This window comes from Leptinotarsa decemlineata, unplaced genomic scaffold (assembly GCF_025532065.1).
Source record: "Leptinotarsa decemlineata unplaced genomic scaffold, Ldec_3_MD MMD2_tig00000199_RagTag_RagTag, whole genome shotgun sequence".
Lineage (NCBI taxonomy): Eukaryota > Metazoa > Arthropoda > Insecta > Coleoptera > Chrysomelidae > Leptinotarsa > Leptinotarsa decemlineata.
This window is the reverse complement of record NW_027412544.1, coordinates 11654122-11669530: the sequence shown is the minus strand read 5'-3', so window position 1 is coordinate 11669530 and position 15409 is coordinate 11654122. Positions and strand designations below refer to the sequence as shown.

Genomic DNA, 15409 nt, shown 5'->3' with positions numbered 1-15409 from the left:
ACATCAAATTTTCCAGTTACAGCATTTTAATGAGCGTTTGTTTGAATGTGGTTGATGATGTTTATTGGTGAACGTTGAAGATTGGAATTTCCGTTGTTTCGAAAATGAGAGAAATATCAAAAATACTTACAGCGAATAATATTTAGTATTATAATTAATTTCTTCGAGATATCTATGTAACAGTAATATATAACTATAATGCAGTTACAGTTTGAAATAAAATATACTCGAATCAATGACCTAATAGATTCAAGAACCCGTTTCATCTGAAATCCTTTTGAACAGTTCTTCTAGATGAAGTTACAGTGGGAATGGAAATATTTATATTACATTTTAAAGCAACTGATCTTTCATGTGAATTCAAGGAGATTCATGGTCCTATCGAACCCGAAATTGCAGGGTCATTGAACTGTGAACAACACACCCTTCTATGGCAAGATTCAACTCTCTCTTGAAATTTTTACTCCTAGTAATCGTCAACAACTCAATAAAACTTAAAATCAACAAGTTTCACTTCAGTGAACACGTTCAATGGTTTGCGGAACAAATAATGATTCCAAAGGCCACTTCTGTGTGCATATACTCGAAACATCATGAATACGCCTTTTTATAAATAGAATTCACGAACTTGTATATCCAGTTATGAATTGCCTAGATGAAAGAAGCGATTTCAGATTGTTATGTGCGGGGATTTCCATGGAGTATTAATTATCGTTCAGCAAGTCGCATCATCAGTGTATGAAACTTATACACATTTTTAGTTGAGTTTGGGACATTCATGAATAGACTAGGTCAGCTTGAAGTGTATTCCAAAGTAACAGTAGTTAGTGAAACGGTGCTGAAATCATAACAATGGTTATTGGAACATTGTGAGGCGATCACCGCCTAGTGATAAATTTGATTATATTGTTTGAAAGTGAATAACACACATACAAACAATTACTGTCACCGATATGTTCGAATTTGATGTGATATTCATGCTTAGAGCAGTTTTCAATTACACACTTGGCCCTTTTTTGCAAAATAGACCATCATGTTATATAGGTGTTTACTAGCAAGCGTGTTGCTTTTTTTAGAGCTGGTAAGTTTTATTCATGGATATTCCTTCTACTAATTTTTATTGAGTTACTGAAAAAAAAATTCTGGTTATCGGTTGCTAGGACATTTGAAGGTAGGTCCTTGTTGATTTCTATTTTGTACTATGTTTCAACTTGTGGCGGTTTTGTGAGAGGACAGTGAATGGTTAACAGAACAGATTCTATAAATACTCGGTAAACTTTGTATTTGGAAAATATAGGTTATATGATGGTTCTTGTAAGACGTCTGCAGATAGACAAAAATAGTTTTAATCGTTCTAAATGAAATGCTCATGAGAATGATTTATAATTATTATTGTATATACACAGTGAAAATAAAAATCTCAAAGTGAAGAATATTATCTCGATTCAAAGAAATCTTGTTCTCCTATATTCATAAAGAAATATTTTTATAAACTGAGAAATATATTCTCTTAATTTTAATTTGAATCATCAATTCAAATGGACTGAATAAATGCTTCTGTAAGTAAAAAAACCAAATATTCCATCAAGATTGTGCATAGATTTCAATAGAAATCATCACATTAGCTCAAGAGAAGTAAGTATGCATTATTTAGTCTGTGCAAAACTGTTTTGGGTTTTGCAAGAATGATATGTTAACTTAGACCACTATTTAAATATCTCCCTAGAAGAAATTGAATGTTTTCTTCGAAGAGAAGCATTTTCAATACTTCATTGAAGATGATCTTATGCTTCTGTTTATAAACTGTCCCTTTCATATGGATGTCTTTAGTTACTTGAATCCAAAGTATTTCATCTGTAATATGAACAGCTATAAGTGGTAAGGAAAGAAATTAAATAATACATTATATATTATGATTGGTTTATTTCAAGCAATTGCAAATCATAAATATTATCCTGAAAGAGCATATAATGAAAACGAAATGTAATAGAGAACTGAATTTTCAGAAAACATCGTGAATCTATGAAAATAATTTTTCCCCACAGGGAAATTTAGAGTGCTTGTTCATGAGACCTGGCTTAAATTATAATTCATTATCAATAGATACTTATACGAGATTGAAACAAAAAATTTGTGGAGAACAATGTTTGAAAGTAACTTTTTCTCAGTAATCTTAGAGCGCTTATTTACGAGATCTTGCTCAAATTATAATTCATTATCAATACTTCAAACTAATGATCATTATCTAGTAGAATGGAAGAGTTTTCATTCCTTCAATATTGATCAAATAAATTTTTTTGTCAAAATAGAATCAAACTATGAATGAACCATCGAAGTATCTCTAAGAATGAGAAACTTATAGACAGCTGTGTGACGTCATCTGCCCCGACGAAGAAGTTCATATTCGCTCAGTTTTGCTTCATTCCGTTTTGCACTCATATTTCATTCATTATGATGGCTGAAACTAAAATATACTCTTACAAATATTATATATATAACGATGATCGCGGCTGGATCGGATGGTGTTAGCTGCATGTCTACGCAAAACTCAATGATCTATTCCTCACTACATTTCCATTTCAATTAGATCGATCTGACATTAACAATATCGTGAAAATTCTGCATTATGAAACCGGTTTCACTTAGAGAGAATTCCAGAAATTTGTCAGGTAGTAATAGTCATTAAGATTCAAATGACTATTCTTCAAACATGCTATTCTTCAGACATGTTAGTATTCAACATCTCTGAAGAAGCTATCGCGGGTTTGTTAGCTTTTAAGTAAAAATCTCACAACAAAGTGTTATTTGGAAACGTTATTGCTTCTTCATTGAGTCCATCATTAATTAACTTCTTCCAAAGACTAAAGTAGCCATCAAACGGTCATATAATTTTTCAGTTTATAACCAAAATCGCCCCTCATCCTCCCGATGAAACAATTTCTCTGAAAACTGATCAAATTGATGGTGTTCCTCTTTCTTTATATAGAACTTCAAAGCAAGAATTTATATTTAAATATTCTGCTGGCATCCAAAACAGAACTAGGTTCGTTCCGTATCTCCTTATTTCAGAGCTGAGTGCTGTCTTCCTCAATTATCTTTCTGACACTTACGAGAACTTCACAAGTGAATCACGAGTTTGTTTCCTTTCTTTTTATGAATATCCGTTGTGTGCCGGCAATCATTGTAACCATCACAGTTTCAATGTCTGGAAATCATTATCATATCTACCAATACCATATGTTGTCAAAGGAGGGTGGTTCTAGAAGTACTGGGCCCAACATAGAAAAAATGTATTTGTTTTTCAACATAACCTCCGTGCAGCTCTATACATTTTTCCCAGAGACGTTCAATAAGTTCGATACCGTTTTTATAATAATAACTGTATTGCTCCTCAAAATAGCCATTAACTGCCGACATCACTTCTTCATTGTTTCAAGTTATATATATATATATATATATATATATATATATATATATATATATATATATATATATATATATATATATATATATATATATATATATATATATATATATATAACTTGAAAAAATGGCTCAGCTATGAAAGCTATTCCTTTTAAATCGACCATGTTAAAAGCGGAGCTCCTCAACTTGGCTAAACGTCATAAGTCACAATTCGTCAGGTATGTCACCGATGAGATGGCAAAGACTAAAGGAAGGTCGGTTCTTCGGTTGCCGCCTTACTGTGAATTGAATCCAATAGAGTTGGTTTGGGCTCAAGTTAATGGATTCGTCGCCAAAATTAATAAGACCTTCAAGCTGTGTGAAGTATAGAAATACATTTACAGTGCTCTGGAAACAGTCGACCAAAAAGCTTGGGAAAAATGTATCCACAAAACAATCAGAATCGAAGCAGAGATGTGGGATCTGGATGATCGCATAGACTCATTATCAGAAAAAAATATTCCAGTTGCCATCAATCCTAATGAAACTGATTCATCCAGTGAAGTATCACTCAACGAATCCCTGTAGAGATTTTTCAGATCAAAATTATCGCAATGTCTCATTCGAAGTAAGTATTACCATTAAATCTATAAAATTGTTCCTGAATCAACTATAAAATCCAATAAGGAATATGAATCTTCATTTCCAAACCAACAAGAATATATAAAGTGTATCTCTCAGTGCAGCCACACTTTTCTACTTCCTGAAAATGCCAAAGTCGAAGCCGAAACGTCGAACAACGCAAAATTTCGAACGCGGTTCAACTAGAAATCAGATGTTTAAATTTCTAACCGCGGAAATCTATTCTATTTGTAAACTTATCTGGTGATGTTTCGAATACTTTCTCTATCTTCATTATCATACCGACGATCAATTTGATATTATCAGTGTCAATGATAATAATACTATCAAATTTATTTACATCAAAAGACGAATCACAACTTATTTAAATAGGTTGGATAGAGTCTTCAACACGTCACCAGATGATACGTATTTCCTTTAATATGCAAAATTCTTTAAATTCAACTTAATGACAAATTTGTTTTATTTTCCAAAAAGTTAATTTATCAAATGCAGTAACTTTTTGCCCTTTCTACATTTGTATTTATTTGTAAATTCAATATGCTGATTATTTTTTAGATCTGTAGAAGGTAACAATTCTAAATAATAAAAAACTATTTAAAATATAAATTGTCCTTCCCAAAATAAAAAAAAAAATATTTAAACAAAATTGGGGGTATTTTCACATTCTTTGTTGGTGTTTTCGCGTTCTTTGTCGCATATTCCTATTTTAATGGCTCGTTAGTGGCGTCCTCAAGAGATATAGAGGGTGGACATATCTCAATGATTTTGTGGGTGAATTGCAGTGCTATTTGCTTGAGACCTTTGTTGCTTTCTTTGATGTAGCGACATGGTTGCATTCTTGAAATTCTTTTAATCTCAGACAATACTGAACGAACTATAAAAAGACCAGCCGCTCTTCGTACGCACTTTCCAATTCCTTCCTGAATTATAATCATTTCAATTTTGTCTTGAGGAATGTAAACCATTTTCACACTTTTATGCACTTATTAAAGTAATCACTAAACAGCCTAACAAGTACAATTGTATGCACAATACTACCACATCATTCACATTTGAGAACCAATTTTTTGCCTGAAAACAAAAACTTTTCACAGCAAAAGAAACAAAAAAAGACGGTTATCTGCACAGTTTCTGCGATGAGAATTGAAAATATAGCATTCACTAAACACAACTTCACAACAATCTACGTCTTACTATTAGACTGCTTTTTGATTTGAATTGATTGGAGCTAGTGGCTAATGTTACCTCTGTTGGAACGGTACCACATAATATTCTTACCAGTTCTCGTAAAACCATCAATCTCAGTATAGGCGTACTAATAATTATTTCTTCTAGTTAAGAACCTTCTCCTCATTAAAAATTCTGATGGTAACATCTACCCCCTAGGGGGTTGAATCACGAAGGCTACAAATGGCTTGGGAAGTGTCCCACTTGACAATAAAATCGAATTTTTTTCTCCTCATATTGTTTACTGGAAGAAAGATATTGAGGGTGGGAAGTTTTCAAATTGATACCCTGTATAGAAAGATTGAATAAGGAAAGTGACAGATATAAAATATATTACATAGTGAGTTAGTATGGGTAATTTATATTTTAGATATTCGAAATGTTGGTTTTTGAATATAACTTCAATTGGTAATGACAATTACCTAATGAATATATATCTAGAAACCTCGATTTTCAAAATTTTTTCAATATTTTTTCAATATCTGATCTTATAACTATGATAATAAAAAATACGTATTTTCGCCAGTCCACAGGAGATGTGTTAATGATGCAATATGTATCATTGAATTTTTTATGCATAAGATAACTTTTTTCGGATGATTCAATATGGTCTCAAAATAACGTCACTTTGTATAACCAATAACTGTGATCTCCAAATATTTGTATAGTTTCTGTTTGAAATAATACGGAAATAAAACATTCTTATCGTAATGTTCATAATACATCACCAGAAATACAAATTCAAATCGATTGGAAAAATATTCTCATTAGCCTGAAGAAAATGATATGATATATATTTGTATATGATATACCATAGCATACGTCATTGGGTTGATCATCATACACAGTAAAAAGTATTTTTTGCAAAGAATATCATAGGTTGCTTTGAAATATTTATCTCTATTGGAGAAACTATCACTTCATGCCAACAGCGCCATGTTCCCCAAGAGAATCACAATTTTTTTAACGAAGAAATCAAATTTCTTGGACTTTCAACGACATCATTCGTTTGATTATATTAGTGCGAACACGAACTATTTTGAATCAAGAAAATATAATATCATCTCAAAATTTACCACCTATTTGAAGAGAAAAATAAACTATTTTGAATGGAGAGCAATATCAACTTGATCTGAACACATATTGTTTGAATTTGAAACTGTCTCACTTCAAATAAATCAATTCGATTATAACAAGAGTTTTGTGAATCTATGTACAGAAATATATTATGATCGACTGAAGATAACAAAAATTTTACATTCAATGAACAAAATGTCTTTTAATGAAATATTTCATCGCGTACGCGCCAGTATGTGTTGGAAAGTGAATTGGTGTGTTGCGATTTAAAGGAGGGAGTGTGTCATGTGCCTGTAGGCAGTGCAATTCTTTTCCGATTATTTTGTATTTACCATAATGAAACAGATTTTACAAGACTGGGGTCTTACACAGTGGAAAGATATTTTCATGGGTAAATATCATAATTGGATAAAATTGAGGTGTTTGGGTTACATGAGAAAGAAACTCCGCCATATCAGTAAGTACTGCGTAATATATGAAGTACCGAACAGAAAGTAGTAAACTTTGACAGCAACTCCTAATTTTGCCCTCATTTCGCAAAAATTATATCAATACCTCCTAATTTTTCACACATGCATTATTACATTGGCCGAGCTCTGCAAGAAAATTACTCGATAAAAATAACTGCGTAAACGCAAGTGAAACATAAGTGGAACCACCTATTCGTGTGACACCCAAGTCAACTTGAAATCAATATGGGAATGATCAGAAAGTACTTATCTATTTATCTTTTGATTTTCATGGAATTATTTTCCAGCAGCTTGACTGCATTAACCTTTGTCGATTCCATATCATTTCTAGAAACATATAGATTCGTTTTCCGATGGCATTTCAAGTTAGCTTTCCAAATTTCTGCTACCTCAGTTGTCGGTTGATTGGTCAAACCACCAACACTGACATAAAAACTTGGCAAGTTGACTTGGGTGTCACACCAATAGGTGGTTCCACTTATGTTTCACTTGCGTTTACGCAGTTATTTTTATCAAATAATTTCTGGTTTTTCACATTTTGTGTCAGCCCAAAGGGTAAGGGAGCAAGGCTCCAGCCTGACATAAACGACGATGACCATCGACATTTTGTCTTCAATTGAGGACCGCCTGCCTGGTACTGACGATGCCCAATATGCTGAAACAGCTGTCTACCGGTGGCTCTTGAATTGAAATCAATATGGGAATGATCAGAAAGTACTTATCTATTTATCTTTTGATTTATTATTTTCCAGCAGCTTGACTGCATTAACCTTTGTAGAGGCTGGTCCTAGAAGTACTGGGCCCAACAAAGAAAACACAAAAATTTGGAAAAAATGTATTTGTTTTTCAACATAACCTCCGTGCAGCTCTACACATTTTTCCCAGAGACGTCCAATGAGTTCGATACCGTTTTTATAATAATAACTGTATTGCTCCTCAAAATAGCCATTAACTGCCGACATCACTTCTTCATTGTTGGAAAATTTTCGACCCCTGAGCCATTTTTTCACGATATATATATATATATATATATATATATATATATATATCGGACATAGCACTCATGAAAGTGGCAAACCTTACACTTGGCTGCACCATACTGATGATGGGCTAAAAGCCCGAAACACGTGTCTATGGTTTGCCACTTTCATGAGTGCTATGTCCGATATTAACTTCTGTTTCTATATCAAGACACTCAATAACTTTCATATTTGTATAATTTCCTGGACCCGGATGTCACGCAGGTAGCTGTAACTGCCTCCGTGGTGATTTTGATAGTTTTCTTGTAAACACGAGATCTATCATCTGAAACCACAAATGTGCGGTTGGCTCCTGTTGGTGGCTCCGTGCATTTGTATTTCTATCTTTTGGTAACCAAGTGTTGCCCATCCTTACACTTGGCTGCACCATACTGATGATGGGCCAAAAGCCCGAAACACGTGTCTATGGTTTGCCACTTTCATGAGTGCTATGTCCGATATTAACTTCTGTTTCTATATCAAGACACTCAATAACTTTCATATTTGTATATATATATATATATATATATATATATATATATATATATATATATATATATATATATATATATATATATATATATATATGGCACTCTTCTGGCACTCAAACAAAGTTTGAGGAGTGCCAGAAGATGACAGTACTACCAACTGTCGAAAGCGCTCGCAGATAATTAATAGAAGATATACAGCTTCAAATCCTTTTTGTAGAATTTAATATTGAAATACTCAAAATAAAGGAAAATTAGTTGCATCAATAAAAAAAAAATATGTCGACCCCTGAGCCATTTTTTCAAGTTATATATATATATATATATATATATATATATATATATATATATATATATATATATATATATATATATATATATAGAAACAGAAGTTAATATCGGACATAGCACTCATGAAAGTGGCAAACCATAGACACGTGTTTCGGGCTTTTGGCCCATCATCAGTATGGTGCAGCCAAGTGTAAGGTTTGCCACTTTCATGAGTGCTATGTCCGATATTAACTTCTGTTTCTATATATATATATATATATATATATATATATATAACTTGAAAAAATGGCTCAGGGGTCGAAAATTTTCCAACAATGAAGAAGTGATGTCGGCAGTTAATGGCTATTTTGAGGAGCAATACAGTTATTATTATAAAAACGGTATCGAACTCATTGGACGTCTCTGGGAAAAATGTGTAGAGCTGCACGGAGGTTATGTTGAAAAACAAATACATTTTTTCCAAATTTTTGTGTTTTCTTTGTTGGGCCCAGTACTTCTAGGACCAGCCTCTACAAAGGTTAATGCAGTCAAGCTGCTGGAAAATAATAAATCAAAAGATAAATAGATAAGTACTTTCTGATCATTCCCATATTGATTTCAATTCAAGAGCCACCGGTAGACAGCTGTTTCAGCATATTGGGCATCGTCAGTACCAGGCAGGCGGTCCTCAATTGAAGACAAAATGTCGATGGTCATCGTCGTTTATGTCAGGCTGGAGCCTTGCTCCCTTACCCTTTGGGCTGACACAAAATGTGAAAAACCAGAAATTACTTGATAAAAATAACTGCGTAAACGCAAGTGAAACATAAGTGGAACCACCTATTGGTGTGACACCCAAGTCAACTTGCCAAGTTTTTATGTCAGTGTTGGTGGTTTGACCAATCAACCGACAACTGAGGTAGCAGAAATTTGGAAAGCTAACTTGAAATGCCATCGGAAAACGAATCTATATGTTTCTAGAAATGATATGGAATCGACAAAGGTTAATGCAGTCAAGCTGCTGGAAAATAATTCCATGAAAATCAAAAGATAAATAGATAAGTACTTTCTGATCATTCCCATATTGATTTCAAGTTGACTTGGGTGTCACACGAATAGGTGGTTCCACTTATGTTTCACTTGCGTTTACGCAGTTATTTTTATCGAGTAATTTTCTTGCAGAGCTCGGCCAATGTAATAATCCATGTGTGAAAAATTAGGAGGTATTGATATAATTTTTGCGAAATGAGGGCAAAATTAGGAGTTGCTGTCAAAGTTTACTACTTTCTGTTCGGTACTTCATATATTACGCAGTACTTACTGATATGGCGGAGTTTCTTTCTCATGTAACCCAAACACCTCAATTTTATCCAATTATGATATTTACCCATGAAAATATCTTTCCACTGTGTAAGACCCCAGTCTTGTAAAATCTGTTTCATTATGGTAAATACAAAATAATCGGAAAAGAATTGCACTGCCTACAGGCACATGACACACTCCCTCCTTTAAATCGCAACACACCAATTCACTTTCCAACACATACTGGCGCGTACGCGATGAAATATTTCATTAAAAGACATTTTGTTCATTGAATGTAAAATTTTTGTTATCTTCAGTCGATCATAATATATTTCTGTACATAGATTCACAAAACTCTTGTTATAATCGAATTGATTTATTTGAAGTGAGACAGTTTCAAATTCAAACAATATGTGTTCAGATCAAGTTGATATTGCTCTCCATTCAAAATAGTTTATTTTTCTCTTCAAATAGGTGGTAAATTTTGAGATGATATTATATTTTCTTGATTCAAAATAGTTCGTGTTCGCACTAATATAATCAAACGAATGATGTCGTTGAAAGTCCAAGAAATTTGATTTCTTCGTTAAAAAAATTGTGATTCTCTTGGGGAACATGGCGCTGTTGGCATGAAGTGATAGTTTCTCCAATAGAGATAAATATTTCAAAGCAACCTATGATATTCTTTGCAAAAAATACTTTTTACTGTGTATGATGATCAACCCAATGACGTATGCTATGGTATATCATATACAAATATATATCATATCATTTTCTTCAGGCTAATGAGAATATTTTTCCAATCGATTTGAATTTGTATTTCTGGTGATGTATTATGAACATTACGATAAGAATGTTTTATTTCCGTATTATTTCAAACAGAAACTATACAAATATTTGGAGATCACAGTTATTGGTTATACAAAGTGACGTTATTTTGAGACCATATTGAATCATCCGAAAAAAGTTATCTTATGCATAAAAAATTCAATGATACATATTGCATCATTAACACATCTCCTGTGGACTGGCGAAAATACGTATTTTTTATTATCATAGTTATAAGATCAGATATTGAAAAAATATTGAAAAAATTTTGAAAATCGAGGTTTCTAGATATATATTCATTAGGTAATTGTCATTACCAATTGAAGTTATATTCAAAAACCAACATTTCGAATATCTAAAATATAAATTACCCATACTAACTCACTATGTAATATATTTTATATCTGTCACTTTCCTTATTCAATCTTTCTATACAGGGTATCAATTTGAAAACTTCCCACCCTCAATATCTTTCTTCCAGTAAACAATATGAGGAGAAAAAAATTCGATTTTATTGTCAAGTGGGACACTTCCCAAGCCATTTGTAGCCTTCGTGATTCAACCCCCTAGGGGGTAGATGTTACCATCAGAATTTTTAATGAGGAGAAGGTTCTTAACTAGAAGAAATAATTATTAGTAAGCCTATACTGAGATTGATGGTTTTACGAGAACTGGTAAGAATATTATGTGGTACCGTTCCAACAGAGGTAACATTAGCCACTAGCTCCAATCAATTCAAATCAAAAAGCAGTCTAATAGTAAGACGTAGATTGTTGTGAAGTTGTGTTTAGTGAATGCTATATTTTCAATTCTCATCGCAGAAACTGTGCAGATAACCGTCTTTTTTTGTTTCTTTTGCTGTGAAAAGTTTTTGTTTTCAGGCAAAAAATTGGTTCTCAAATGTGAATGATGTGGTAGTATTGTGCATACAATTGTACTTGTTAGGCTGTTTAGTGATTACTTTAATAAGTGCATAAAAGTGTGAAAATGGTTTACATTCCTCAAGACAAAATTGAAATGATTATAATTCAGGAAGGAATTGGAAAGTGCGTACGAAGAGCGGCTGGTCTTTTTATAGTTCGTTCAGTATTGTCTGAGATTAAAAGAATTTCAAGAATGCAACCATGTCGCTACATCAAAGAAAGCAACAAAGGTCTCAAGCAAATAGCACTGCAATTCACCCACAAAATCATTGAGATATGTCCACCCTTTATATCTCTTGAGGACGCCACTAACGAGCCATTAAAATAGGAATATGCGACAAAGAACGCGAAAACACCAACAAAGAATGTGAAAATACCCCCAATTTTGTTTAAATATTTTTTTTTTTATTTTGGGAAGGACAATTTATATTTTAAATAGTTTTTTATTATTTAGAATTGTTACCTTCTACAGATCTAAAAAATAATCAGCATATTGAATTTACAAATAAATACAAATGTAGAAAGGGCAAAAAGTTACTGCATTTGATAAATTAACTTTTTGGAAAATAAAACAAATTTGTCATTAAGTTGAATTTAAAGAATTTTGCATATTAAAGGAAATACGTATCATCTGGTGACGTGTTGAAGACTCTATCCAACCTATTTAAATAAGTTGTGATTCGTCTTTTGATGTAAATAAATTTGATAGTATTATTATCATTGACACTGATAATATCAAATTGATCGTCGGTATGATAATGAAGATAGAGAAAGTATTCGAAACATCACCAGATAAGTTTACAAATAGAATAGATTTCCGCGGTTAGAAATTTAAACATCTGATTTCTAGTTGAACCGCGTTCGAAATTTTGCGTTGTTCGACGTTTCGGCTTCGACTTTGGCATTTTCAGGAAGTAGAAAAGTGTGGCTGCACTGAGAGATACACTTTATATATTCTTGTTGGTTTGGAAATGAAGATTCATATTCCTTATTGGATTTTATAGTTGATTCAGGAACAATTTTATAGATTTAATGGTAATACTTACTTCGAATGAGACATTGCGATAATTTTGATCTGAAAAATCTCTACAGGGATTCGTTGAGTGATACTTCACTGGATGAATCAGTTTCATTAGGATTGATGGCAACTGGAATATTTTTTTCTGATAATGAGTCTATGCGATCATCCAGATCCCACATCTCTGCTTCGATTCTGATTGTTTTGTGGATACATTTTTCCCAAGCTTTTTGGTCGACTGTTTCCAGAGCACTGTAAATGTATTTCTATACTTCACACAGCTTGAAGGTCTTATTAATTTTGGCGACGAATCCATTAACTTGAGCCCAAACCAACTCTATTGGATTCAATTCACAGTAAGGCGGCAACCGAAGAACCGACCTTCTTTTAGTCTTTGCCATCTCATCGGTGACATACCTGACGAATTGTGACTTATGACGTTTAGCCAAGTTGAGGAGCTCCGCTTTTAACATGGTCGATTTAAAAGGAATAGCTTTCATTTTTAACCACTCAGTAATATCTGCTTTCTTTCAACACGACATCGGCAGCTTCTCGACTTGTCTACTGTGGTAACTTGCGTTATCCATTACTATTACGGATCCCTGCGGAAGTTTTACAAGTATGTTTTTGAACCATTTTTAGAATACTGTGGCATCAATTTCTTGATGATAATCCATATTTTTCATCGATTCAAACACCATCAATCTATCTTTCACGAATCCTTCACTGCTGCCTATGTGAGCGATGATAAGACAACGACCTTTTCCAACTGGAATTTCCAAACCAGTGGACCAACCTTCCATAAAGGCTTGTCTTTCACTTTTGATGTTCTGATCTTGCCAAACTTTCGAGACGGTATGACCCTCATTGACCTATGTTTCATCCAAATAAAAATAGATTTACCAAGTGCTCTGGCCTTCTTTATTTCTCTTAAATAGTTTCTTCTCCATTCTACAATCTCTGATTTTTCTATTAACATGCTCTTTCTATCTTGCTTTCCGAAAGTGAAATTCAGCTCATGTATAATATCTTTCATAATCGAGTTCTTCTTATATCAGGAAAAAACTCTCTTCACGAATAACTGACAAAACTTTATTTAATGAAGGTATTTCGTTTTTTATGTAAAATGTACTGTCTTTCTAATAGAATTCTTCACTTCTTCATCGATAACCAAACACTTTCTACCAGTGCATACTTTCGGCTCGAAAAAGTTGTTGTTTTCCTTGAGTTCCTTGAGAATTATAAAAATTGTCGATCTATTGACTCCAGTCATACTCGCGCATTTTTCCACTACTTCCTCCTTACTTTTTATTTCGGGCGGATATTGTATTCTTAAAGAATTATATACATTCACAACAAATGTAATTTCATTTATATTTAATGGTGACAATTTCGGACGCTTCACGATTCCCGAACAACTAGCTTCCATATTGTTTAGCTGTTTATTCAACGCGCTTTCGAAGTAAACTGAAGATTATCACGAATAATCCCGCTAAAAAGCCAAGTAAGTCTTATTGATAGGTGCGATGTGTCTGTTGACAATATAATACCTATATGTTGAATAATGTTTTGGTTACTACTCGATATATTTTAACATTTGTCATAGTAGATTTGTTATTTTGTTTATTATGAATGATATATTTCAAGAATAAATATTGCATTTTCGTAGTATAAATCCATTTATTCAATTCGTTGATAGTAAATAATTTCAATGCAGTACGCCAATAACACTAAAATATATATATAGATATAATGCTGTATTCTCTCTCATTTCTGAACAGATTATAATGAAGACATACAAATTGTAATTTAAGTCATCGGTATGTGCTTGATTTGGTGGTAAATAAAAAAAGGAATAACCTAAGAGTACTAAATGAAGAAGCTCCAATTGAAGTTTTGGGAACATTTGTTGCAGAGCCCAAGAGCTTCTTACGATCAGTATCAGGACAGGCGGAAATGTCACGCGAGACTGAGGAAAGCATTGAAAATGAATAAATTTCATCTTTATAAAATGCAAATCCTTCAAGAACTTTACGATGATGGTAGTGATAAAAGAATAGAATTTTGTGAAATCATGATGGTCTCATCGAGTCAATACCATTCCTAATTTTCTGATTGATTCGGCCGTTACTTGATGAAGATTCATAGTGATTTCAAAAACTACACCTCACGATTTGATCTCCACAAACTTAATTTGAAAAATATATCACAGTAGCTAATCAGTAGCTTTATCAAGTTAGAAAGTGATTTGAATACTTTAAGTTGTTTCTTACACTGATATTTATATATTACAGGTAACCATAATTGAGACTACCTCTAAAAAATTACCTCAACCGCTACCTAAGATACCTGTTCCATTGTGATCACCTGAAGCACATTACCTCACATTTACATCAATAATAATTCTTTCTCGGTTTTTAAAAAAACAAGTTCAATAATGGTGATCTATTCAAATCCAGTTGGTCATTCATCAGAATATTTTAAATTTAAAGTTTATTAATTTCCATTGCTTTCAACTAATTCAGTTTCAAACCTTTATTTTCTATGTGCAAAATTTCGAACTCTTCGTTATAGATATGATTTTCTTCTAGGAGATGATTTGAGTATGTTGAATTTGTTTTCTTATTTACATAGCTCGTATGATGTTCCTGAATTCGATTCCTAAATGTTCTGTCAGTTTGACCAATATATACTTCAGGACACGTTACACACTTCAATTTATATACTCCTGATCTCT

The 15409-nt window shown here is 32.8% G+C and overlaps 1 protein-coding gene across 2 annotated transcripts in view; it reads left to right on the top strand.

Annotated features, from left to right (window-relative positions):
* The first annotated feature begins 638 nt into the window (after positions 1 to 638).
* LOC111506599 (uncharacterized) overlaps positions 639 to 15409 on the top strand; it is a 47751-nt gene continuing 32980 nt past the window's right edge. Inside the window, exon 1 of one of the 2 annotated variants that reach the window (XM_074172939.1) lies at positions 639 to 1081. In XM_074172939.1, the coding sequence (XP_074029040.1) occupies positions 1034 to 1081 (48 nt within the window). In that variant the 5' untranslated portion in view covers positions 639 to 1033. The remainder of the gene's footprint in view (positions 1082 to 15409) is intronic. The other variant, XM_074172938.1, reaches the window with a different exon arrangement.